This window comes from Podarcis cretensis (genome assembly GCF_951804945.1).
Source record: "Podarcis cretensis genome assembly, chromosome: 4".
NCBI classification, from domain to species: domain Eukaryota; kingdom Metazoa; phylum Chordata; class Lepidosauria; order Squamata; family Lacertidae; genus Podarcis; species Podarcis cretensis.
Window position 1 is genome coordinate 29,621,094 of NC_137173.1, and position 27,136 is coordinate 29,648,229.

Consider the following 27,136-nt stretch of genomic DNA (forward strand, 5'->3'; position numbering starts at 1 on the left):
TGCTTGAACCTAAAGTTTTGCATTGCAATCTGTAGTCTCCATTGACTTGCATAAGAGGAAAGGAATGCTGTCCCCTTAAAAAATGGCTGGTGGCAAGACAAAACCCACCTTATGTTAAAGACCTTTGCTGGGGCTTTCTCCACACTAGATGCTTTTATAATTTTAAAAATCAAATTAACTAAATCCAGATTAACAAAATACAAATGAAGGTTTTACAAAAGAAATAAATTAAGAATCTTTTTAAAATCTCCCCCCAAAAGAGATTTTCCAGTGTACACCCTTTGTGTATATTTAACCTATTAATTACTGTGATTCTTCAACATCAACTTCGTTGGACTGGTCATGTTGTGCGGATGCCTGATTATCGTCTTTCAAAGCAACTACTCTATTCCAAACTTAAAAATGGAAAGGGTAATGCTGGTGGTCAACAAAAGAGGTTTAAAGACTCTCTCAAGGCAAATCTAAAAAACGGTAGTATAAACACCAACAATTGGGAAACACTTTCCTGCGAGTCCTCCAGTTGGAGAACAGCCTTTACCAAAAGTGTCATGGGCTTTGAAGACACTCAAACTCAGGACGCAAGGGAGAAACGTGCTAAGAGGAAGGCATGCCTGGCAAATCCACACTGTGATCAGCTCCTGCCCGGAAGCCAATTTCCCCACTGTGGAAGGACGTGTGGATCCAGAATTGGCCTCCACAGTCACTTATGGACTCATTGTTAAATCCATGTTTATGGAAGACAATCTTACTTGGCTAAGAGTGATCACCAAAGAAGAAAAAGAAGAAGCTGGGCTAGGACTATGCTGAATCAAGATCAATCTCCTCCATGAAGCTTACTGGGTGACCTTGGGTCAGTCACTTGCTCTCAGTCTACCCTACAGGACCATTGTGAGGATAAAAATGGGAGGGTTTATCATGCATGTTGCCTTGAGTTCCTCTTCTGCAGCTGCCTTAGTGATGCCTATGGGAGCTGTCCACGGTCCTGTTCCCATCCTTTCTGCTTCAACTGGGCACTGCCTGCTTCCCCTATGAATTTCTGTGGGCCTCCCTCATAGGCATTCGTGTACAATGAATGTGGAACTGGATACTGCTATCCTAGAAAGTGGCCACCAGGCAGAGTCAACAGTGCTGGGCTAGATGTACAAAAAAATTTGACCAAGTATAAGGAAGTATCATAAGTTCCTGTGATTTGTGTACAGAACACTCTTTTAAGTTTGGGCAGAAAGAAGAATTGAGGCCTGTGGCTCCAGATCTAAATAATAAGAAACTCTCAGCTGAGCAGTCAGAAGAGAAAGCTGCAGGCATTTGTTTTCCAACTGCAAGGAAAATGATTTCTAATGTGTTATTTTAGTACAATGGGAAAAGTTTCACAATCTCCTAGAAGGAGTGTGTTGAGCACAGTCAAGGAAAAAGCCGCAGGGATGGGATAAATCAAAGCATTAAATTTATAGATTGTGCCTGCAAAACACTTATTTCCAGGCATAGCTGGCGTAATTTCCCCATTGTGTACACATGGATCTGAGACATTCCTTTGTTCCATATGTGCTGGAAATGAAGATGTGATCCAAGAGAAGCCTGACATTAGTGACTGCTTTAACAGTAATAGGTAGGAAATCTTTCTCACCTTTCTATACACTCCTTTACAATGGCAAAATTTCCATCTCCTATAGTCCGGCCAACTTTATATCTCTCTGCTATAGAGGCTGGAACCTGGAAGCCTTCTTCCAACACTTCTGAAAAGAATCAGTACATTTTTATTGGTAGAGAAGGTAACGCAGATATGACACACAATACATATTTTACCTTATGGTTTAAGACAACTGGAAACCATTCAGAATCAGCATTCTCATTTTGATGATCAGAGAAACCATGCCATTGATATTGCATACACTCAACAAGTTTCACCAGGCTAAGTATGAAAACTTGTAGGCACCAGACCCAGTTTTACACATTTACAAACAATTCTTTGGCATGTATGAACCCTTTTAAAAAAATTATACAAAACAGATGTTTCAGTGATCTGCTCAGAAATAGTTCAATCTCAGGTGGAGACTGCATTAGTTCAACACATCACAATTAAATCTATCTACAAAAGAAGTCTAACACTCGAGCACTTCTTTTATTACATCCTGTAATCGGAGACTGCCATAAACTTGCTCATGTGATAAGTGCTATTTTCTCGTCTGTATTAAATATTTAGTTTTTAAATAAGTGTTCTCAATAATGTCACCAACATATACAACCTGGGCACCAGATGCTTTAAAATCACAGTAAGTCAAAACAGTGAAGGAAAGGGTTTTCTAGTTATTGTATTTTAGTAGCCATTAGAGTGCCATTACTCTTCAAACAGTACTCAAAAGCACAGTTTGCAAGTGTCTAATAACGTTTTAAAAAGCTAGAGCCATAAACCTTCACTTACATGTAAAGTGTTTGGACCAGTTAAATACTGGCAATAGTTACGTATTTCAAATACTACCACTTCAGTTTCTAGCAACAGAAAGAAAGAAAGAAAGAAAGAAAGAAAGAAAGAAAGAAAGAAAGAAAGAAAAGCACTTAAATACATGCATCTTAAAGCAATGAAAGCAGCGCTGACTCCAGGTTTGAAGCAGCCCTTGGCAGTGCCTGTTTCTGAGTCCCCTCCTCCAGCAGTGGACCTTGGTGAGTTTACCTGGCCATTTTAAGTTATCACAACGCCTCAGAAGAACTCTACATCAGGGACATTGTGGGAAATGAAAAAGGCAGCTAAACATAAAAGGGAGGGCAGGGCAGGCATCAGCAATGGGCTCTGCCTGGGGACTGGGCACCAGCAGCTGCCCAAGTATGCTGAGGGCTGATACTGGCCCTGAATGAAAGTGTGAGCAGCTTGCATAGCAAACATGCCCTTTTCTATTTTGGCTTAGAACTTACAACTTTAATGCATGTGTTTTATCCATAAAAAAATTACAATAAATACCAAAGTAAGGGACGCGGGTGGCACTGTGGGTTAAACCACAGAGCCTAGGGCTTGCCGATAAGAAGGTTGGTGGTTCAAATCCCTACGATGGTGTGAGCTCCCGTTGCTTGGTCCCTGCTCCTGCCAACCTAGCAGTTAGAAAGCACGTCAAAGTGCAAGTAGATAAATAGGTACCGCTCCAGAAGGAAGGTAAACGGCGTTTCCGTGCGCTGCTCTGGTTTGCCAGAAGCAGCTTAATCATGCTGGCCACTTGACCTGGGAGCTGTACGCCGGCTCCCTCAGCCAATAAAGTGAGATGAGCACCGCAAACCCAGAGTCGGCCACGACTGGACCTAATAGTCAGGGGTCCCTTTACCTTGACCTTTAAGTAACAAAATAACTGATAACAACAAAGTAATCAGCTAGTATAAAATGCTGACAATGACTGTAAGATGGGAGGCATATTTTGTGTGCTGGTGTGGCATATTAACACACACACACACACACACACACACACACACAAACACACACACACACACACACACACACACACACACACACACACACAAACACATTACCTTCACCAGGTCCATCATTTTCATCCATGGAGCTGCAGACTTTGGTAGATGCTAGTGAGGTAGAGGAGCCACTGTGCTGAGAGCTCTAGAAATATAGAATTGGGTTCAAGGGGAGACACATGGGTGGGAAAGGATTGTTAAATTGTGGTTTCAATGAAGCTAGCTAATACGACAAGATATCTAGGCTGTCTACCTGCAAAAAATGATTTTTTAAAAAAATAAATGTGTACCTTTTGTATCATGTTCTTTGAAGGGACAATCTGTTTCATTATTCACCGCTGAGCTTCTAAAAAAAAAAAAAGCCTTCTACTCAGAAAGCCTAGCCTAACTTCTAAAACGCGTACATTCGTTCATTAACTATGTTGGAAACTACTGAAAGCTCATCTCCCCCTTCCTGGCCTTCCCAACCTCTTCAAATAATTTAGAATATTTCTGCTAATATAATCACTCTTCCTCGCCATTTGCCTCATGCCACACCTGTAGCTCATTAGAAGTATCTGCACGGGGAAGCTTCTCAGTGGTCCAGGAAAATTTTGCTCAAAAGAGAAATGCAACCGAATTTTGTGTTAATTTTTGGAAACCCCTATTTCTGGACTAATTTGACCATGCTGGATTAAAAAAAACAAAAAAAAACCCCTGCTCTTCCCAAACTGCTAACTCAAGCAGAAGCCCAGAATTTGAGGTGGCATCTGAGCTGTGGTCTTCAACAAATGCTTTCTGTTTCCATGGCTGTACAGAAGCTTGAAAGAAACTAGGGGTTTCAGGTACCTATTAAATCAATGGAATACATATCAAAAGCACCCCACAATATTAAGTCATGAAAATAATGCTGCAGTCCATATAGCAGTATCAAAAGATAATGCTTTGAAACTGTCTTGTTTTGTGAAATGTTCGGATAACTGGCATCCTAGAAACACAGAGGAGCCTTTTAAATATTCCATGTGACTTACAAAGTGTTGTCTCGGCTGAAAGCATATGGCTAGCAATAATTCTTTTTTAAAAAATATATTCATGGGTTTCTGGGCAATCATTTGTTTCTAATGAAAGAGTGGATGCAGCGGGAAGCTGTTTTGTTGGGGAGGCTTGGGAGCCAAAAAACCATCATTAGAGGGCTACCAAGCCTTCATGGGGAGTGTCTAGAAATAGAAAAGGGTGGGATGTTTAAACTGTGCTTCACTCAGAGGTCACAAATTCCTGAAGGGGTGATTGGTCATGTTCCCTGGGCCATTTATGCAGTCAGCCAATGAGAGGAGAACTGGTGATGCGAAAGTCTTCAGTATTTTAGACAAGGATTCAAAGCTTAGGCATGGGGTGGTAGTGTATGGAAAACAGACCAAAATAAACGAGAACTTGCTCAGATTCCTGAGCCCCATCCCCTGTTGCTATCCTTGGATGATTATATACAGATTTGCAATTTATGCAGCAAGGGCATATTTAGATTTGCGCAATGCTAAATGTGCTGGTTGGGGAGCGGGGAAACTTACCTCAAAGTGTCAAAGTGCAAAAAGGATGGAAAACCTACAGCAAAGCTCCATGACCCCATTCAGGAAAAATAACAAGTACTACAAAACAGTCTCTCAGTTGAAAAACATGAAGTGAAATCTTTGCCAGTATTTATTTTTTGTTGCTATTGCTCCCATATTTTTTAAAAAGATACCGCAATCCAATGCTCTAATTACATAGTGATCTCTGGCTGGGGGGAAAAAAAGTAATATAGCCGCAGCAATAATTTATTTAGGTCACCACTTTTTTAAAAAAAATGGATCTCATGTATTTTAATTGGAAGTTTTAATTGGAAGATTTCAGCAGATAAGCACCTCTCCAACATTTTGAATACCATTTCAGAATGATTTAACCCAATGCTCTGCATTCTGAGTAAAACATTAACATCTAAGCAATATTTTGTATGGTACTTTTAAATAATGGAATTTAATTATAAAGCTTATTATAAAGCTGCCTTGAATCCAAAGCTGTGGGATTCTTATTTACATAGGTGAGTGCATTAATAACATGCAGAATGAGAATCAATTAAATTTAAGAAAATGTTTGAGTTTTTGAAGCCGGTGCCTATTACAGAAGAGGCAGGAGTTTTGTGAATAGTAGGGAGGAGCAGCCAAATAATGCTGCAAATTGGGGTGATTTGGGGATTGCCCCTCCTCTGAAATGAAACATGATGTCAATAAACCTGTCCCACCCCATCATGGTTTGGACTGGGGCACTCCCCTCTAAGCCCTGTGTTACTTGGGAACTTTGTTTTTCTGCTTTTCTGTGATCTACCCAGTTCTATTTTCTTATATAATATCCTTGTTCCTAAGGGCTTTGCAAAAAGTGAGACTGTCTAAAATGTTATATGTGGCGCACCAAAGAGATTTGGATTATTTTGCTTGTTAGAGCACATCAATGGAGGTGTGGGGTGTTTTTGTTTGGTTGTTATTGTTGTTTTGCCAAAAAAGTCATTACAGGTTTGTTTGTTTTTTAAATCCTATGTTGCTCTGCTTTAACAACAACAAAAAAGTTCCTTTCAGAGAACTTAGGTCTTAGGGCCTATCAGAGATCTGTAAGGGCCTATCAGGAGACTGGCAAACCCTACTGGAGAACACAAACTAACACCATGAACAAAAGTCAGTATGAAGCTGCAATTCTTTAGCAAGAATACACACCACTCAGTTACCTTTTAATTATTTTACCACTTCCCCTTCATAAAGGACTATGTTGGAAAGTCAATGCTTTCCCCCCCTCCCCAACAAAAATCCCTTTTATTTATTTGTCTGCAATTTGGCAGGCTTAATCTACTCTGGAGAGCCTCCTGTGCCTGAAAAAAATTCATCCACTTCAGTGAAAAGAGGTTAAAATTGTAGCCATTTTTAAATTCTTGACTATAGTCCATGGAGAACACGGAGGTTCATTTTACACAGAATGACTTGTAACACAGATTGAAGTGGACAAGGGTACACAGCAACTCAGAAATAGATCATAATTTTTATAAACTCACAGAAAGATACAAGGTGAATGAATATTAGAGACCGAGCACACCCATAGTAAATGACAAACTTTTTTTTAACCATTTCTATTCTTACTACCAATATTACTGGTACATATCTATAATATTACTACACTCTTACATATCCAATAAAACAGTCCTCAAGTTTTTAAAAGCAACAGTATTATACTAAATTTATAAAGGAAGATATGATATTAATAAAGATTTCATTGTTATATTATTAGACAAGTTTATGCATTTTCTAATTCGTTACTTGCCTTAATTTTTTTAAAAAAATATTTCAATGATTGCCTTACTCGTCTAATTTGAAGGCTACAGACATGAAAGTTATAAATAAGCAGGAAATCCCAAATCACCCTAATTATCTGAGAATATATTTTATTCTCTTTTTTGCCCCTGGTATTTTAACATTACAAAGAATCTTTGCTATGGAAGCATGATGGTTCTTATTAACATGATATTTTAGCACATCCTATATTATTATTTTGGGGGGTGGGTTTCAATAAATTAACTGAATACTGTCAAACACTTTCTCTCAGTTAAGTCAAATTTTAAACACACTGCACCTAAATACACAGAAAATCTGGATTACATCTCACAATATAAATTGGGAAATATGATTTTCTGTCCAGCATGTAATTAATGTGTTTTTAATATATTTTTATATATCATTAACTGAAGCACAATATCCTATCTTACATAATAATGGTTTATTGAATGGCGACTAATTGATCAAGGGCATTCAATCTAGCAAGAGGTATCAGCTAATGGAAGAAGAGGGATGAAATTTCGGCTGATTCCCTTCCTCCTCCAGAACAGATTTTCCAGGGAGTGTTGGGGGCTCTTCTTCCATTAGCAGATGCCTCATTCAGAGCAAAAACACAAGGAGTTCCATGATCTATTAGTGTAGAGTTTTACTTATCTGTTCTCATATCCAAATTCATCAGATTATTTTATATATTCTGTATAGCAGCCCTTTCACTTTTTAATATTTGCACAATAAGACTTAATGACGAATAATTCATGTATTTTCCTTACACACAAAAACAAACAAGCTATAGGTTATTGGTGTACACAAAGTGATCCACATTTCATTTCCTGACAGCATAAGGGAGATAATGCCAGCTAAAATCCAACAGATATAGTTCAAGATAATCAAAGATTAGTTAAGGCAACTAGCTGGAATGCATGGTAGTATTTGTTGTTTGATGCTTTAAGACAACCTTAAACAGGAAACTCCTGCAATTTTTATCCTAGCAGGCCTTTCTCCCATATAAATGGTTGAAATTTGGCTTGCACGTCACTCAAAAGTTGAGTTGAAACTGCTATCGAATGGGAAAGGAACAAAAATAAGCAATACAGACAAAAGATACATTTTAACAATATGATGCTAATCTCCCAAGTCATCATTCAGCCAGAGATGACAGTATTTTAAAAAAAATTGATGACTTCTTACAGAGAAGTCTGGTATTTATTTTTTAAAAAACATTCCTTTGAATAAGACGCCAAATATACCAGTATTTGCAATATCTTACCTTCTTCTTGTTCCCAAGCAATGGACTAATATTTGTGGCCACATTGGAAAGATAAGTGGAAGTATTTATGACTATTATTTCATATCTATGTACAGTTAATTTGCATCCAAAAACCTCAATAATATTTAGAATCAATTTAACAATTTGTGTAAAAGATTGCATTTTGTGGGTTCATGAGATAGCATCATCTGCTTCTTATATCATTTACTGTGCAAATACCACAGATATCAAGACTTGATTGTACACATACAGCCAAAATTTAAGTTGAAGGCATAAAAAGTAGTGAAGACAAAAGGCACCTTTGCCTCATTCCTCTAATTTCAATGATTTTGATAAATATTATTAGAAAAAGGTAATATTTTACGTTTTCTGCTTTCAGGTGACTTTTTTTTTATTTAATTCAACTCAGAATCCCTAAATTTTGTATGTGCCACAGCCTAGTTTTGTTTATGTAACTCTGAGTTATTTTTCCTGAACTTTCTCAGCTTTTTTTCCAAACAAGAATTTCTTGCGTCATCAACATGTCAGTCAAATTTCTTCTACTGATACAATCATTTACATGAGCTGCTTAGTCTTAATGTTTAGAGCCACTGCTTAATTACAGGCATTCATTATTACTTCTACTTGTCTTTGGAGTTCGACCAATAAGTCTTTCATTAAAATGCTGTTTTGTGTATAAAAATCTTTAAATAACTTGGAAACATCACACACAAAGTTAGGATTCCATCCAAGCTTTTAGAGCTTTGGTGATGGTGCTAAAAAATACATGGTCATCCAAAATTCTGCCCAGATTTCTGCTTTTGAGAGTTGCATTCTGGAGGCATCCACCCTTCTTCCAGACTGGCTTGACAAGATGCTGCCAACATGGCCATTCTTAGAGCCAAAGTGGGTGTTATCTTGGTATTGGCGAAATATGTGGTGATAGCACAGGGAATATTTGCAGTTTGAGTAGGAAACTTGACCCTATCTGTGAACATGGATTCTTCTGCTATTCCCCCATCTCCAACACCACCCCTTTTTTCCAACCAGGTTCTCTTTAGTTTTAGCAACTGACTGGGGACTATACATTTGAAAAATGAGAGGGGGGGCACTTATAGGTGAATGTACAGTTTGGGGGAGGAGTTAAACACCTTCTCCCACCTTCTAATTTCCCCTGAAAAATGCAAATCCCATCCTTCCATCATGTTATGGCTTATAATCAGTTTGCCTATCAGGATATATAAAGAGGAATCTTCATGAAATCTGTTGACTGCTGCTAGTTGTGTCACTTTGAGTAGCTTTTCTTGCTTGAGCACACCAAGTGAGGATTTCCTTTTCCTTTTTCGCCTTTTGGATTTTATTCCTTGAATAGAAAGCCACACATTATATTGTAAACTGCTTCTCACTGAGAAAGAGAGAAAGAGGGAGAATATTTCTCTCTATTGGGATTTTTAGGTGTGTCTGTTTGCGGATTGGTCATTACGGACCCCAAAGCTTAGGAGATGCTGAACATTCAAAAAGATTTCAGTCAATGACTATTTTGGTTGAAATGCTTAAGAATCCTAAGTGATGCAGCTGCACTGTGCACCCTATGGCTCAGCACAGCTGTAGATCACATTAGGATCACTACAAAGAGAGAATTCCATACCAAAGAACCTCTATGGAACCTAAAGCGTTTAATACAAATGGCCTGTCTTAATTTTAATTCTGTCTGCACCATGTGAAATGTCATCACCCCTAAACAAATTTTAAGAGGGAACTCTTGCCTCAGTTTCTGGCCACCTGGCTGTTTTTATGGCACACCTACATTAAAAGAAAGTGGCTGCATAAAAGCAGGATTGGGTCTTTAGTGTAATAAGCACTTCACGTCCAGCTCAGGTTCGTATAACAGATGGTCAACATACCACCATTTCTCTATGATGGGAAAGGGAAGATCAGTGCTATAAAGTTTCAACCACATCTTACTGGAAGATTTGTTCGGCAGCTCATTTGTAAACATTTAAAATGGGGGTGCCCAGTGACATTCCTCAAATTCAGGGAGCAAACTATCACAATGCACACAAATGCTCAAAGCATGTGTATTATTTCATTCTGAAGATTTCCCCCTTCTACATATATTTGGGCTTTACTTGGACTTTTTAGGGAGGCATTTACAGTGGTTCCTTAGCATCAGGAAGCCAAGGAAGAAAAGTTGTAAAAATGAGGCTCTAGGAATCTGCCTTTGCAGATTTCTCCATGATTTTTTGTAAGCAGGGCAGTAAAAATGAATGCTAGTTGATATTTTCCAGTCTTTGAGCCATTTTATTTGTGCTTACGTGACCTTAAAAATTATATTACAATCAAAGCTGCAGAGGAAAGATACATGTAATTGTATCTCCTCTTTATTTTTCTTCTTTACCTGTTAAAATGTGTAGTGTCAGCTCCGATAGGGCAGCTGAAATCAGGAAAAGAGGGATAAAACTCACCTATGCCTCCATGCTGCTGGGGGAGATAAACTGATTCAGTTTGCATTTAAAGGCAAAGGAACCTACTTTGCAGTTTGCAAAACAATATGCAAACCAAAACACAACCATCCTTCAAAATGTGAACTTCTCTGAATTTTGCATATTGTGTAAGTTTATCACCCAACCTCTCCCCTCTACTCTCTCCCCCTACCTCTGGATACCGTATTATCTTACAGTGAACGTAACCAAAATACTTTATAATCTGAACAAACAAACAAAAAGAGACATTGCACATTCTTTTGTAATTCATTAAAATCTTTAATAATTTTTTAAGCAATTTCTCCAGCCAGTGTGTATGTACAAAAATGCATATACCAGGGTAATGTGCATTTATTATTGGAAATAACTTATCAAAGTGTTGGTGCTGACCTCTAAAGCCCTAAACAGCCTCAGCCCAGTAACCCTGAAGGAGGGTCTTCACCCCCATTGTTCAGCCTGGACACTGAGGTCCTCCTCTGAGGGTCTTCTGGTGGTTCCCTCACTGCAAGAAGTGAAGTTACAGAGAACTAAGCAGAGGACCTTCTCAGTAGTGGTGTCCTCCCTGTGGAATGCCCTCCCATCAGTTTTCAGGGAGATAAAGAACTAAACAACTATAGAAGACATCTGAGGGCAGTCCTGTACTGGAAGTTCTTAATGTTTGGCATTTTGTTATGTTTTAAAATGTGCTGTAAGCTGCCAAGAGTGACGGTGGAAACCCAGCCAGATGGGCAAGGTATAAACAAAAAAAAAATATTATTATTCGTTCATTAAAGTTATAATTAGGCGAAATTGCTTTGCAAAAGTGTGTATATTAGGCAAACTAGCATACAAAAATATGCATATTAGCAGAAATTAACCCTAAAATGCTAACAAGTCCTTATGACTTGGATGGTGCTTTAAAATGATGTGGGCATGTGGAGAACTGAACTTAAGATGGGGGGGGGGATGAGAAACTGAGAAACTGAAATTGCTAGATTTGCCAATCCCAACCTGTGTGTTCTTTGAAGTTAAAAATCATCATTATAATGAGACTCCTGTTTCACATCTCTTTTCCTCCCTCTTCAACATTTTAAGATGCATGCATATGACTAATGAGCTAAACTTTATTCTCATATATTGTCAGTGAGCCCCAGCAGCTATTGGTTGAGTTTCTTTGAACATTCTAAATGCTCAGGATGAAAAGGATCATCAACAGAATGCTAATAACAGTGGCGTTTCTGTGAAGGCAGTGGAATACCACTGAGGATGGCGGGGGGGGGGGGCTTCATGAAGGCATGGGGACAAGAAAACTGTTAAAGAGAGACAGAATGGGCAAGGGAAATGTAGACTAGGGAGCAATGAAGCTGAAGAAGTGGAGGGGCTGAATTTTATATTGAATTAAAAAAACTAGGCAAAGCTTTGGTTGAAAGTCTCTAACGCAGTTTTAGTTTGACAAAAGCACCCAGTACATGAATGAGCATGAAATAATTGCTATCCTATTACCAAACCTGGTCTGCACAAAGCAGAGACAACTCTAACTAGCAAGGGTTGATGATCGGCTGCTAAGTTTTCACTGGAAAAACTAGGAAGTGCATGCAACTCAAGTTATTCTGAAGAAGCATGTTGCCCATCACCACGAAATGCCTTTTTCAGATTTCAGTCTTTTTAGACTCAACAAGCATGTGAAAGGTAAAATAAAAAGAGAGCTTCTAAAGGCAAGCTGATAAGAGGGCTAGAACCTTTAAGTGTATACCAAACCAATTTCTCATTCCATACTTCCAAGTCCATACATTCCAAGTCTATTCATTGTCACATCTAAAAAATACATAGTTATGGCTTGGTGAATTTACTATCCAGGTAATGCATTAGAATTTTTCTCTTCTCTCAGCACCCACAATTTACATTTTTAAAAAGCCACTGCCTGCATTTATGTTTAGACCAACCCATTAAGCTCTATGGTTCCCACAGTTCAGTGACAACCCCCCCCCATGTGTATGTTTTAGCAGAGATTCTTTGTCTGGTTTCCCCATTTTCAAAAGAAGCTCACTGGATATTTAGATTTTCCCATTTATTTATTACATGACTTACAGCTTAAAATCCAGCAAAGGCAATCTGTATGGCAAGGTCAAATACAAAAACACACATACAATGCACTGCATTGATGGTACAAAATGAAGGCAGTTTACTTGATTTATTAGAAAACGAAAACTATTTTCTGCTGCAGCTACTTTAAAAATGTTTTACTGGTTTTGCTGATTATCAGGTACTTTGGAGAAAACAGAGGAAAAACAAACGAAACCAGAAAAGTATTTCCAAGAAAATAGTATAAAATTGTAAACTTATTTCATCAACTAGCATTTACAATACAGCAGTTTTCTTTCATTGGACAATATAAACCAAATAGAGATTATTATACAAGGTAAAGAACAATTATCCCTATATAATATCACAACACACCAGATGAGATGAGTACAAAATTGGTTCAGTACTTGCTTGTCCATACCTTGCTGCACAGCGATTATTTAAACAAATGCAAACAAAAATGCACAAATACATACACCAAAAGGCATACAAATATGCACATGCACAGTGTGTGTGTCTGTGTGCATGTGCAGAAAGAAAGAATACAATCCTGGATCACAAAGGGCTAGTTCTCATTAGTAAAGCCTTCCACATGATCATACACACAGGTATGCAACCACACTGAAAAAAAGAAATCATGAACCAGCTGTACACATGGTAAACTGGCAGCCAACTCCTCAATTTCAGCAGCTGGGTGGGGGGAAGTATAGCTTAGATCATAAGGTTCATTATGGGCAATGCATGGTTCAGACTAATCTTTCTCCATGTAGTCAGATACCTGCTTTTATTACTGTACATAAATCTGGCATATTTGGCATGTGAACCATACCACAGAAAACACCAGTGTCGTGCACCCACTTTTTCTCATATGAGGCTGGATCTACAAGTGGCAAAGGTCTCTGGAAAGTACAGGCTTTGTATTGTAAACTGGGAGTCATCATTAAGATTCAGTATTACATGCACACATATATACAAGGCTTATTTATATTACCATTCATCTCTGTATTTGGTTTACAACTGTATATGCCATACCATACCAATAACAGAGGGTTGAAGTAATTTAAACTTTGAGATGCAACTTTTGACATTGTGATGTGGAATATAAGCTCACAGATCTATAATTCAATTATGTAGAATGTGATTTTAATTACAATGTGAACACTGCTGCCTTAGTATTGCTACTTGCTCATCCGTTGGTAGAAGGGGATCACTGGATGTGGCTCCAATGTTCTCTCATACATACAAGCCCTTGAATGATTAACTTAAACAAGGAAAAACAGTTGCCTGGCAGTTCAAAGCTTCTTTCCACATGCAGGAATGGAACAATAGATCTTCAGCTATTTATTTCCCAAAGCCAAAAGCCTATCATCTATTTTAACTATTCATTTTAAACACAGATTTTATATATATATATATAAAAAAAAGGAGTAAAGGCTTTCAAAAATAATTTGACTTAACTTTAATGTTTGAACTCCCTGTTCCCCATAAAACCTAAACTGAGAGATGGAGGAAACTTTGGGAAAACTAGCAAAACAAACCTCCAGTATCTGTGAAATATCCAGCTTAATTAATTGTTAGCATGTTACATTAACATACTTAACAATCTTGTGGTTTTGTAAAACAAACTACCAGATTCTGGTCATTGGAACTGCAGCATGTGGACTTCCCTCCTCAGCCATGATCTTGGTAAAAACTGTGCCCCACATCCTGCAGAGCAAATAATATAATTGTTTCTGCATTTGCATTTTGGAATTTCTACCCACAGAAAACTGGACTTACAGGACTACTGTTAAATGGTAATACTTTCCAGGCACTGAGGAACTTTCATGTTACAAGTGAATAGAATCTCCCATGAACAATACTCAAATTACAATGTTGTGTGAAACTGGTAAGGTGAGGCCTGTCACATCCCTTAGAAGAGCTCATACAGGAAAACCTGCTATGGTACACACCGTCTAATAATTTTAAGAACATGTATCTGCCTCCACAGCCCAAACAAAGCTATGCAATATAAGGCTTGTGGAAATATTTTACAGTAATAGGAGAAACAATATTGAAATATTTCAAACACCCAACCCCCCCAAACCCCCAGACTTATGTCATTACATTTCCTTCCTTCTAGATAAGTGGTGCCAACACATTAGGAACCTATTCTGATCTCCCATGAATTAAAGTACTAGAATATAACTGGAAAAGGAAACATACCCAGCTGATCTTATTCCCTTTGCCTGTTTCAGGTACAATATCTAATGGTTTGGAAAGTAGCTGACATTATAGGTTTCTTTTGAAATGAACAGACTCTAATAACCCCCCCCCCCGTAAATATCAATATGTATCCCAAGTTTTCAGGGTGAAATGACTCCAATAGCACAAAGAAAGCACCTGTAGTACATCTTTTCCCCATAACCACATACTTAACATGTGATAGTGTTGCACTGTCCTTTGCATTGTGACATACAAAAACACAACTCATGGGGTTTTAACCACTGAAGTTGTTGCACTAATGCAAAAACTTCCACTTGCTCAATGGAACTTCCCCTTCCCCTGTCCATGAGCCCTCAATCTGCCCAAGGGGGAATCTCCAGAAAAGATTTGTGAGGGAGCTACGGGGAGAAGAGTGAAGAGAAATTCCATTGCACAATTCTAAGAGCTTGCACTGATGGAACAACTTTGGTGCACACAACCCATAATACCATACATCAGCATTGTTTGGTCATTTTTGTTGCATGTTTGAATAAAAAAACCACTTAAGATATTTAAATGAAAAGACAGAAGCATGGCCCTTAAAACTTGAGCCTGCCTTCCTGTGTGTAGTACTAATGCATTTCCTTATGGTGCCCAGTGATTTGTAAGGTGATGCTGACTATGTTTCTATAGGAATTAAAAAGCCAACATTAAATCATAAATTATTATGTGAAATGTTAAAGGTAGATGCCTCATTTAAAACGTTACCCAGTGTGTAAGCTACAGAATCTAGAAGTAACAATCAGTAAATTAAAAGCAAGAAATCAGTGTCGCAAGACCATAATGATTTGCAATAAAAGCACTGAGTTCTTGCTCTCAAAACAAGGCAGTAGAGCATAAACAGTGTTGTAAATATCTGCTTAAGGACCAATCCAGAAGAAATTTCTCCTAAGAAATTTCAGGATCCCCTACTAAAAGAGAGATAACACACAAGCACAAAGGAACGCTTGTACTTCTCCCATTCTAATCAATGAGGCTTACATAGAAAAAACATCCCACTGGATCATGCCCATCATCATAATTAGTTTAACACATACAAACATTCACACATACATAATTTCGCTGCTCTGAGTTCAGCATATGCATTTTTTTAACAAGTCCCCATAAAAAGGAAAATGAGAAATGGCTGATTAGACCCAAATACTTCAATAACCATAGAGATTTCTATTTTTAACTGAGGGGGGGAAAGCTGTGCTCACTTTTCTTAAGTGTCTTAAGCCTGCAAAACACGTTCCTATATTTACACCTAACAAACAGGCAAAAAGTCCAAAGCAAAAACAAAAACACATTTCCTAGTGAAAAAACTAAATTTGCAAAAAAGTTTGTGTAGTGTAAATGATATTATAAACTGCTTAATCTCAAAGGTGGACTTATAGAAGATTGAGTAGAACTCTGTTTGGGTGCCCAAAATGCCACTCCTGAGGGTCAATGGACACCCCTGGAATGGTGTGGAATGGGGTCAGGGGTTTGGAGCAGGGCAAGGAAATGAAAGGAATTCAACAGGGCTCCCTTGCGCAGGATTCAACAAGTGGACGTTCCAAACTATGACAACTCTTTCTTCTTCTTCAAAATTTGTCAACTTCATCAGTTTATACAGCACACATTTTTTTATAATGAGGGCGGATTTATTACAGAGCTACAAAAGCTCAAAAAGGACAAGCAGTATGAACAAAGTGCATCTGGACTGCACTTTATTTTCATAACAATTTCTACCAGTTGCCGACAGGCAAGGGCTCCTTTTCCAATAAAAATTGGAAACAAAGTTTTGAGCAGTAGTAAAGATAGGGGCTCGTATCTAGTGCTAATGTGAATGGAAAGGATGTGCATAAAAGTTCTTCTACTGATATCCCCTCCTCCAGCAACCCTCTTACCCACATCATAGGCATTTATTTACTGAGGGTTTCTTCAGCCTCAGGAGAAACTTTTCAGTGAGGAAGGAAGATGTATGTAGCAGTGAGAAGATGCTCAGGTTGCCCCTTGCATACGTATCCCTTCTGCTCTCTATCATGGTGAGTGTTTTGGAAAATAATAGCACCTTTGGACATTATATTTACCCTATCCAAGTTTCATCTCAAAATGTTTACACAATTTGTTATCACCTAGCCTAAGAGCCCTTTTACAGAAATCAAGTCGCACAAGCACATAACACCATTAAAGTTAATATATTATATATGTATATAGGGACAAACGCCGGTGTTTTAATATTAAAATACGCAAAACGCTTTTGTGCAATTCACTAATGTCGGTTAGCAGCTAACTACATTCTCAGGAAAGTGTTAAACCTTCACCCAATCACAAACCATTATGCACTGTTCCATTTTCTGGGGTTTTTTTTACACAGAGTCTCCTACTGAATCCAAATCATCCGAAGAGAGAGGGCGATACAGGTCCTGTAAGATGAAGTGCAGTATAGATTTGTTTACTGTGCTTGATTTGCTGCACTGCAACTTTACTTCTTAATTTTTTAAACTAGCGCCAGAGAGGAAGACCGAAATAAATAAATAAATAAATAAATAAAATTCAGCATTCCTGTGATTTAAAACAGGCTTTAAAACAAACAAACTACAGCAGTATATATATATATATATATATATATATATATATGTATATATATATGAGAGATAATTTAAATTCTGACATTTTACCCTTTGATAATTTTGACATCTACTTAGTGATGGTTTCTTTAAAGCATGACAGTATGCTGAGAATCCTGATAATGCCATAATGAACGCCTTTAAATTCCTATTGTTTGTTTCATCTCACAGTATGTGAGAGAACGGAAGCAGTTTGGTAGAATGGCAGCATAAGGGGGGGCGGGGAATAGCTGCGCTTTTACTGACAGTCGCCAAGCAACCAGTTCATATGAGCAAAGAGAAACAGAGCATGTGTATAAGTGAGCCTGTGTGCGTGTTAAGACTATCTCCATTCGTTTTCTACTCCTACTGCTAGGATCCTCTGACTGATCAAATAATCTACAAATGCCAGAGATGTGGGAGTATAATAGATGGCCTCGTTCAATCTACACAGCACAACACATGTCTCACAGATATACAGTACAGAAAAATAAAGAGAGGATGTTCAGGAAGAAGAAAGGGATAGAATGATAGCAGCTTTGTTTCAAGGTGAATTACATGGAGGCATTTGTTTAGTGGAGATGGAGATAATACAGTGTTAATATGACTTGCCATGCCTCCCATGCAACACTGTAGATTGAACAACATTAGAGTGTGATAAAAGGCAATGTGCCAGTGGCATTGGAATGGGCACAAAGGAAGACTCCACAGGAAAATGATGAGAGAAAACTTAACACAACAGGTACAATACTGTAGAAGGACACACGAGGAAGCCTTAGACCAACTCTTGCCAAACTGGTGTCCTCCAGTTGTTGGACAACAGTGCTCATTAGCCCCAGCCAGAACGATGGGAGAGCACCAGGTTGGAAAAGGCTTCCTTAGACCAAGGGCTCACCAAGTCAAACATCCTGTTTCCACTGGTGGCCTGTTAGGGGACATTGCCAGTCTTACAATAAACAAGCACAAACAAACAGCAACAAATATAAAATGGTATAAAACTGATTCTGACTTCATCGATGAGGTTATATACAGGGGTAGCCAATATGTTGCTGGGCTGTAATTCCCATCAATCCTGCCCACTAGCAATGGTATCTGGGGCTGATGGGATTTGGAGTTCAACAACAACTGGAGAGCACAGTGGCATAGCACAGTTTGCTGGTGACCAGGGTGGGGCAAGTTTTGTGCTGCCCTGGTAGACTGGGCAGCCTGGCGGGGCTGGGCCATCACTGAGGAAGCTGCCTTTGCAGATCACTCATGCACCAGAGCGCAGGGGAGGAGAGGCGCGGTAATGCTGTTACTGCAGCTCTTCCTCTCTGCAGCTTCCGTCTCCAGGTCCGGACCCACAGTCTGGTGGTGATGGGCCAATGCCGAGCAAGTGGCCTCCACAATTCCCTAGTGCGTGTTACACCCTTTCCCTCCCCCTTCAACTTGGCTGGCATGTGGGCGTCCTTTCAATGGCCATGAAGAGAAGGAGCTGCCACCACCCCAGCCCCGAAGGTCTGGGCTGAGCACAGCGTACCTCCCTGCAGCTGTGGCCTCAAAAAGGGAGCCTGTTAGGGGCACCTTGCTGTGCCCCCTGAAAACTTTGTGCCTGGGGCCACGGTCCTTCTGCCCCCCTTCTGCCCCTGAGAGAGCACCACACTGGCTATCCCTGGGAGATATATAAAGGAATGACTAACAACTTACCAAGGAAAAGGTTTGTGCTTATCTTCTTTCACTTTCTTTCCTATTTTCCTCTCACACCCTTTTATCATTTGATATCTTATTTTTTTTAGCCTGCACCAACTCTCCAGACAATGTTTTAAAACTATCATCCATAAAATTCTACTGCAAACTGCCACAGGCGATTAAAGAAGCAGATATGGGAAGGGGAAATAGAGGACAAAAGAAACTCCATACAAGATAACAGAGAATAAAAGGCCAAATCATGAGATAAACTGAAGGCGCTGCCTCATGACATCAACATGAAGAAGCTTTAGACAACCAGAGGAAAGAGCTAAGGTAATAAATCCCAGGGGGATGTGGACAAGTCCTGTAATCTTGTCATCTTGTCATATTCTTCCCCATGTCCCAAAGACTTATTTCGTTTTATTTGTTCTGGCAACAAATACTGGAGAGGGGAAATATTTTGGTGTAACAGCTGAAAATTTTCCTCAGGAATCTCTTTTATAACTTCCTCAGCCTTTCTGCTGTTTGGCTTTGTGAGCCTAACTTTATTCATTTATTATTTAATGTAAGCTGCTCAGAGAACTTTATGTTACAGTGTGGGAGCATCTAATGCTCATGCTCACATAGCAACTTATTGGAGAGCCATATTATGAATAAAGGTAAAGGTAAAGGGACCACTGACCATTAGGTTCAGTAGTGGCCGACTCTGGGGTTGCGGCGCTCATCTCGCTTTATTGGCCAAGGGAGCCGGCATACAGCTTCCAGGTCATGTGGCCAGCATGACTAAGCCGCTTCTGGCGAACCAGAGCAGCGCATGGAAACGCCGTTTACCTTCCCGCCGGAGCGGTACATATTTATCTACTTGCACTTTGACGTGCTTTCAAACTGCTAGGTTGGCAGGAGCAGAGACCGAGCAACGGGAGCTCACCCCGTCACAGGGATTCAAACCGCCGACCTTCTGACCAACAAGTCCTACGCTCTGTGGTTTAACCCATAGTGCCACCCGCATCCCATAGTGCCACCCACGTCCCACTCAGCATTTCCCCCGATTAAGCAGTCTATAAATTTATCTTAATAAATAACTTGGCACCCTGTTACACTGCCCCACACTTCAAACTATTTAACTTCTGTGCCATAAGTTGATACCACACAAATAACTTATCTGGAAGGGATTGTTTCTCTACACAGCAGGTGCAAGCAAACTTAATTTATTTTAAGACTGAGCTTTGGAGTGGAATTTAGACAACAACAGAGGAGATGATAATGGAGGCTGCACAACACAGTAATAGTACTCCATTGTTATCTGCACTCCATCTGTACTCAGGGTCACCTTAAATTGGAGGAATTCATGGAAACCCAAGCTATCTATAGGTCCCAGATCCCCCTTGAAGCTGGTCCAACCACTAGTTCATAATATAATTAGAATAGGTTCTTAAATCTAGTTGTGCTGGAGCCATCTCCTTCCTGATTCATTGAATTGACATAATGCAAGCCCAGACCAAGCAGAAGGAGTTGTCCTCACCACAGCTCTTCCAGACATCAGCACAAAGAAGCCACCATGTGAGCTTCTCATGTTACCTTCTAGTACAGGAAGGAGCAGAACTGCTGTGGCTTGCTGCCATGGTGATGATCAAGTGACCCCACGATGTCAAGTGCCTCACCCACAAATCACTGCAAACTTCATTTACCAGCAAGCACTTCCTGAACCCTAGGCCTGCCTGTACACATGCTTGGACTAGCTAGATGCAGAGGAGTGGTGGGAGGCGCTAGCTGGGGAACCCCCAGGGCAAGAAGGCTCAGAGCCAGGGCATTGGTGGTTGGACGATGATGAGTGGTCAGAGGGAGATGAGGGAGCAGACAGGGAGGAGGAAGCTAAAAAAGCAACAGGGTTTAGTGAGCAGGAAGAGGTTGGGGCAGAGAACAGTCCAGGCTCAGAGGCAGAAGAGGATGTTGGAGAGGAGGGGAGGCAGGAGGCAATGATGAGGCAGGCTGTTGAAGAAACCGGGGAGCCTCCCCCTCCTGCTGCTACCTCTTCCCCTCCCCCTAGTCTCCCTAAACACACAGAAAAATGAAGAGCAATGAGATACAAGGCGACAGAGCTGCTGGAGAAGGACCCTGGGGAGGAGCCTTAGAGACCTGTGGGAAGGCAAGGACCTTCAGTCCTTGCAACTGCCTCGTTGGGACAAGGCATACCGGGAAGAATTGCTGTGATCACTAGGCCTGCCCTGTTTCGGTTTCTTGAATGAAGAGTTAACTTCACTGACACTGGTGTTTTTATTGCCCTGCACTCTTCTAGAGCAAATCGCATGCCTTAAGAATTTTACTGTAATGCTTAATAAAAAATGGGGTATGCACCAAACGAAATGAAAAAAGAATGGAAGGCAAGTATGCTGACAATGGAATATTACAGATTTTTTAAAAATAATTTCAAATTGTTGCTAATGTCTCATACACTGAGTTGTATTTTATTAATCGTTACAATACATTCATATTAGCCATATTAGCCACACACACAAAGTACCAAGGGCCCAATCCAATACCACCACATCCAGTGCTTCATCAGAAAAACAAAAGCTGTGTTCAGATGACAACAGTATAACATCAGTGGGTGGAAGGGAGAGTGGAATTGCACTTACAAGCCCCATGCCTTCTGAACAGAGCTGACATACATACAACCTGCATAAACACAAGCTCTGTTCAGGATCAATGTTTGAACACCAGAGATCAGATGCACTGGGAGCGATCTCCTTAAATTATCCTGATGCACACTGAATTGTCATTTGAAGATAGAAATGTGTGCCAAGTTTGCATCTACTCTGGTACTATTGCCTACATTAAATGGTTTAAAATAGGTGCATCACTGATGTGCACTTATCTAAAGATCTCTGTTGTTAACAGCATTTTATTAGGTGCCTGGAGGTCACATCAATAAAAGAGATCCATCCAGTAAAACAGGGTGGGGATACTTTATTCTGTCAAGGACCACATTCCCCCAGGTGTAGTCAGCTAGCTCTGGACAGGGCCAGAGCCAAAAGTTGGCAGACACCCACTTTTCTGTCACTCTTTCTGATACCACCTTTCCCCATTTCCCCCTCCTTGCCGCCCACGTGAAATTAGGCTGAGAGTCTCATGCAATAAAAGGGCAAATCAATGTGCCTGAATTATATCAAGCAGCCCTTCTGGAAGTTCATAGGAAAAGAGAGAGTTCTCTAAAATTTAACTAGTTATCCTTTCCTTAGGCCAATTAGACATGGATATTATTTATAGGAATAAAACCAATGTGGGGATGTTGGTGCTTTTGTTTTGGTTATGGATGGTACTCACTGGTCACCTCTTTATTTTTGCTGCCCGTGGCAGCCATTTTGTATTTGCACCCATGACATTTTTGTCAATATATAACTACCGGCACCTCATTTCCACCACAAAAAGTGGGGAGAGGGGAAGCCCTATAGATCTGTGAGGATATAAGCAGGCTTTATTCATTCTAACAATATTTATGCCATTAATGATGAAAGTGCTTTACAAAGTAAGAACAAAAAGACAAGACCCTGCTCTGAAGACCATGTCACCTAAAATTCAACACAAAAGGGGGGGGCAGAAGGCGTGAAGAAAGAAAAGTTTAAAAGTGCATAACTTTGTGTTAAGTTCAGCTACTCATACTTAGGTTTAGTTTCAGTATTGAATGAGGACTACGAGATCATGCTCTTTGGGACTGAAAGGAATATAGAAAGGGAGATATGTTTATGACAAGAAGTTTCAGATTTACCTCCACCTATCTGCCCAGCCGCCAAATGTATCAAAGAGCTCCACCATCCATGTCCTGAAGCCAAAAAGGCCAGTTCAAATTTAAGGAAGGCGGTTAAAAAAACACCACTATCACAAAATGTTCATGTGAGCAGATGGGGGAAAGAACAAAAAGTTAGTTGAAGTCATTTCTGCTTTTATAATGGTACTTTATTGAACTCATTCTGATTCATTCTCTCTGATTCACTCTGATGTTTCTTTACGCTCCCCAGACTGTACAGAGAAGAAAGAGATAAAAGGGTGCTTCCATTTATGAGCTGGTCCAAAGATACCGCAAAGAGATTTACCCCTCCCGTTCACGAATAGCTAATTAATCAGTAATTGTCTTTAATTTTAGAGTGACAGCACCTTCCATCTTCTTCGAAAGAAGGAGTGCATCAAATATAAACATGTTGAAGAGGCAGGTCTAAAAGGAACAACATAATTATTATACTAACTGTATCATTCCCCTCAAAATCATGGTAAATTTATTAGGTACTTCATCAAAAGCTAGAGTCTAGGAGATAAGTTGAAGCCAGTTCCCTGACTGAAAAGCCACAAACTATGATTGCAAACATTGAAGTCTATAAGATTATGGCCTCATTCAGATGTAATGGCTTAGTGATGTGTGAATCAGCTCCACTCCTCTCTTCTCCTCCTCTTGGCATCCCAATGAGGTGGAGATAAGAACATAAGAGGCGGCTTGCTGGATCCAACCAAAAGCTTATCTAGCCTAGCATTCTGTTCTCACATTCTGTTCTCCTTTTGGAGGTCTACATGCAGGACATGAGATCAACAGCACATGACTTTTGTGATTCCCGGCAGTTGCTAATTCAGAGGCATATTGCCTTTGATACTCAAGGTGATATAGCCATTATGACTAGTAGCCTCCATGAATTATCCTCTATGTATCTATCTTACCCTCTTTTAAATCTATCCAAGTTGGTGGACATTACTACCTCTTGGGGTGAAAAATTCCATTCTTTAAGTATGTGCTGTGTACTGCCTTTTGTCTGCCCTTAAACTGTTTTTTAATCAACAAGTTTGATTGTGGACAAGTTGTGGTTAGACTTAACTATTGTTAGGGAAGCAAACCAACATGAAACCGTGGTTCCCTAAACAATAGTTAAAATTAACAAACCCTGCATTGCAAGGGGCAGGGGTGTCAACTTGAATAAAATATTGTGGGGTCCCAGGTAAGCCCTGCCCCACATGATCGACCCCATGAAACAGTGTACGCACACCATTTGAATGGGAATGCTCATCAACTTTGTGCAGGCCCAGACCCACGGCCCCTAAGAGTTGGCTCCTATGCCAAGGGATTGGACTGGATGATGCCCTCTTGGTCCCTTTCCAACTCTACGGTTCTATGATTCTATGATCCCACTTGCCATGGGTAGGCAAACTAAAGCCTGGGGGCCAGATCCGGCCCAATCGCCTTCTAAATCTGGCCTGCGGACGGTCCGGAAATCAACGTGTTTTTACATGAGTAGAATGTGTCCTTTTATTTAGAATGCACCTCTGGGTTATTTTTGGGGCCTGCCTGGTGTTTTTACATGAGTAGAATGTGTGCTTTTATTTAAAATGCATCTCTGGGTTATTTGTGGGGCATAGGAATTCATTCATCCCCCCCCCCCCGCAATATAGTCCAGCCCTCCAAAAGGTCTGAGGGACAGTGGACCAGCCCCCTGCTGAAAAAGTTTGCTGACCCCTGCTCTAGTCTATACTGTAGTTGAGTGCTGGTACCAGGCTCTTAGTGGGTTTTTTTTATCTGAGAGTGCCCATTTTCTTTATCCTTGCCACGACTGCCACTGTCCATTCATTTGCCTCTTCTCCTGGCATGTTCATGAGATTCCAAGGACTGGAACTGAGGCCCCCTACTGATGAACAGGCCTCAACAGGTGCCTGATTAAACCCCGATGCCTTCTCCAGCAGTTACTAATCATAGCTATATCATTCTCTCACAACCAACCTGTAAGCTAAGCTATTTATTATATTTATTTCTCACCTTTTTGTCTAGGGAGCTCAAGGTGACCCACACAACATTGCCAAGTGATGTCCCATCTAGATATTGACCAGACCCAATCCTACTTAGCTTCAGCAATATTTCTATATCATGTGCCTTCAAGACCATGCCCTGGGTTATTAAATTAGTTCAGCCAAAACACAGAGAAATGATGGGCCTAACCATATTAGTAAACAGAAATGAGAGACATGAGTGTGCTGTCTTAAGGAATGCTTTTTTAGGATTCAGAAAAGTAAAGGAGATACCTCTTCCAACTAGTTAGCGTCAATCGTTGAGATGCCCACAACTTTGACCTGCCCTATAATAATCAATATAATCAAAGGTGTTTTGTACTAATATGTTACAAGCATGAAAATAACTGCTACAATGATTTCAGAATGATTATTGGTTTATGCACATTGACATAGGAGACTAAATAGATTCTTCTAACGTCTAATAATGGTGATGTTCTCATGAGAAACATGGGAATGAGTATAAGCAAGCCTTGGGCTCAAATGCTCTCCCTCCTCTTTGTGACTAGGATAAGGGCTATGACCAGTGGTTCTCAATTAGCTAATTGCTGAGGACCCCCTATTTTTCAGAAGCCAAACCACAGACCCCCTACTTTTGAAATTTTTGATAACTCTATGGTAGTTACCTCTGCAAAGCAATTTTTTGAACAAAATGTGGGGTAGCCCCTAGTAAGCAAAGGATTTTAGGTATATTAAAGTATATTAAAAACAAAAAGACCATAAATTTGTGATATTACCATGCAAAAATGACAAAAAATTAGTCGGGGGCAGGAAAGGGATGAGGCCACAGACCCTCTGGGTGCATTCAGCGGACCCCCAATTGGGAATCACTGGCTTTGACAGTAATAACTTTCTGTTTCTCTTGAATTCAGTTTCTCATTGAGTATGAAAGTTAGATTGTAGTTAATACTCCATATGGTTAAATTAAACAAGCCAGTTTCATAACCTGTGGTTTGAGGATGGCTAATTTTGAATCTGAGAAGAATTAGTGATTTAGGATAGTATTCAGCTTAGTCCTATTTAGAGTAGATGCCTTGAAATTAATGAACCCAACTTAGTTGTGTCCAGGAACATCAATGGATCTACTCTGAGCAGAACAAGCACTGAATATCACCCTTAACAATGATCCTCACTTTGTATGCAAAGACAGACCAAGTTTAAGGGAGATGCTGCCAATTTTCCTCTTGACCAGATGAAAGGAAGTGAGGGAAGGGGAGAGCATGTAAGTCCAAGGCTCACTTGGGCTTGTTCCATTTCAGGTATGGTGTGCTAAACCATTGTTTAGTGTGTTGTGCAAATGCAACCAGAGTGTGCAGGTGTATTTTTTTGAATACTTTTTGTGCATTGATAAATTGTTCTTTCATTATTTTTCACTACTCTTGGCTTGAGGGGGACATACTTTTGTCTCTTTTTGCACCATAGAGTTCATTGTTTTGAATGAAGGGTGGAAAGGGCATTATTCTTTCAACAGAGAAACGCTTTGCAATATATCATTAAAAATGTAACATCACAAAAGGAGTACATTTCCTTAGAGAGAGCTCTTTCACAAATGCCAAGAAGGGCAGTCATTTCAGTTCAACTGTTGTTCCAGTTTATACAACAGCTTCTAAACAAGAACTGTAGACAAGCTAATTTGACCAGGCATGTTACACCTGTAAGAACAGTGGTTTTCAAACAGTCTTCCCACGAGCCCTGGAGTATCTTCTAAGCTTATCAGGGGAGGAGTAATGGACTGCCAAACGCCCAAAAGACAGATTGCCCTTCATTACCCTGTAAAATTCAACTACAAGAAACTGCTGGGTATTTTCCAGGTTGAATTCAGTTCACATGGGACAGCAGAGAGGCCCAACAGATTTGGCCAAAACACTGCAGAAACATGTTTTTCTGCGATGTCCCATGGATCTGTGATCTACCTGCAGGGGTTTCTGGGATGCTTACAAAATTTCACCTCCCCAAATTTCTAAGGTTCCAGGTCTTGGGTGTGTTTGTGATACCAATGCATTAGTTATCTGTAATTACTTAGGATTAGATTTCTGGACCTTGTAAAGACAACCACACATGTACAGCTCTTGCCCCAGCTTTCAGTTCCTTCCATTTTCCCCACAATACTGTTTTTTCTTACTGTTATGCTATGCACATGAACAATTGTACAAACTGAAACGATACTCTCAGAGTTCTGGGCAAACATTTATATATATATGAGAGCATAATGCTCAAAAATATTGCACCCAGTGTTTCAACGCACACAATTGTTTCTACTTA

General features: G+C 39.9%; 1 protein-coding gene across 5 annotated transcripts in view; it reads right to left on the reverse strand.

The window, feature by feature from the left end:
* Nucleotides 1-27,136, reverse strand: part of DCLK1 (doublecortin like kinase 1) — a 214,520-nt gene that overhangs the window by 43,539 nt on the left and 143,845 nt on the right. For 3 of the 5 annotated variants that reach the window (XM_079973686.1, XM_079973688.1, XM_079973689.1), the window contains 2 exons: nt 3,511-3,595; nt 1,625-1,733 (listed from right to left, as the gene is read on the reverse strand). In XM_079973686.1, coding sequence (XP_079829812.1) covers nt 1,625-1,733; nt 3,511-3,595 — 194 coding nt within the window. Of the gene's footprint in view, nt 1-1,624; nt 1,734-3,510; nt 3,596-12,540; nt 17,204-27,136 lie in introns of those variants that run through there. The other 2 variants (XM_079973687.1, XM_079973690.1) reach the window with 2 other exon arrangements.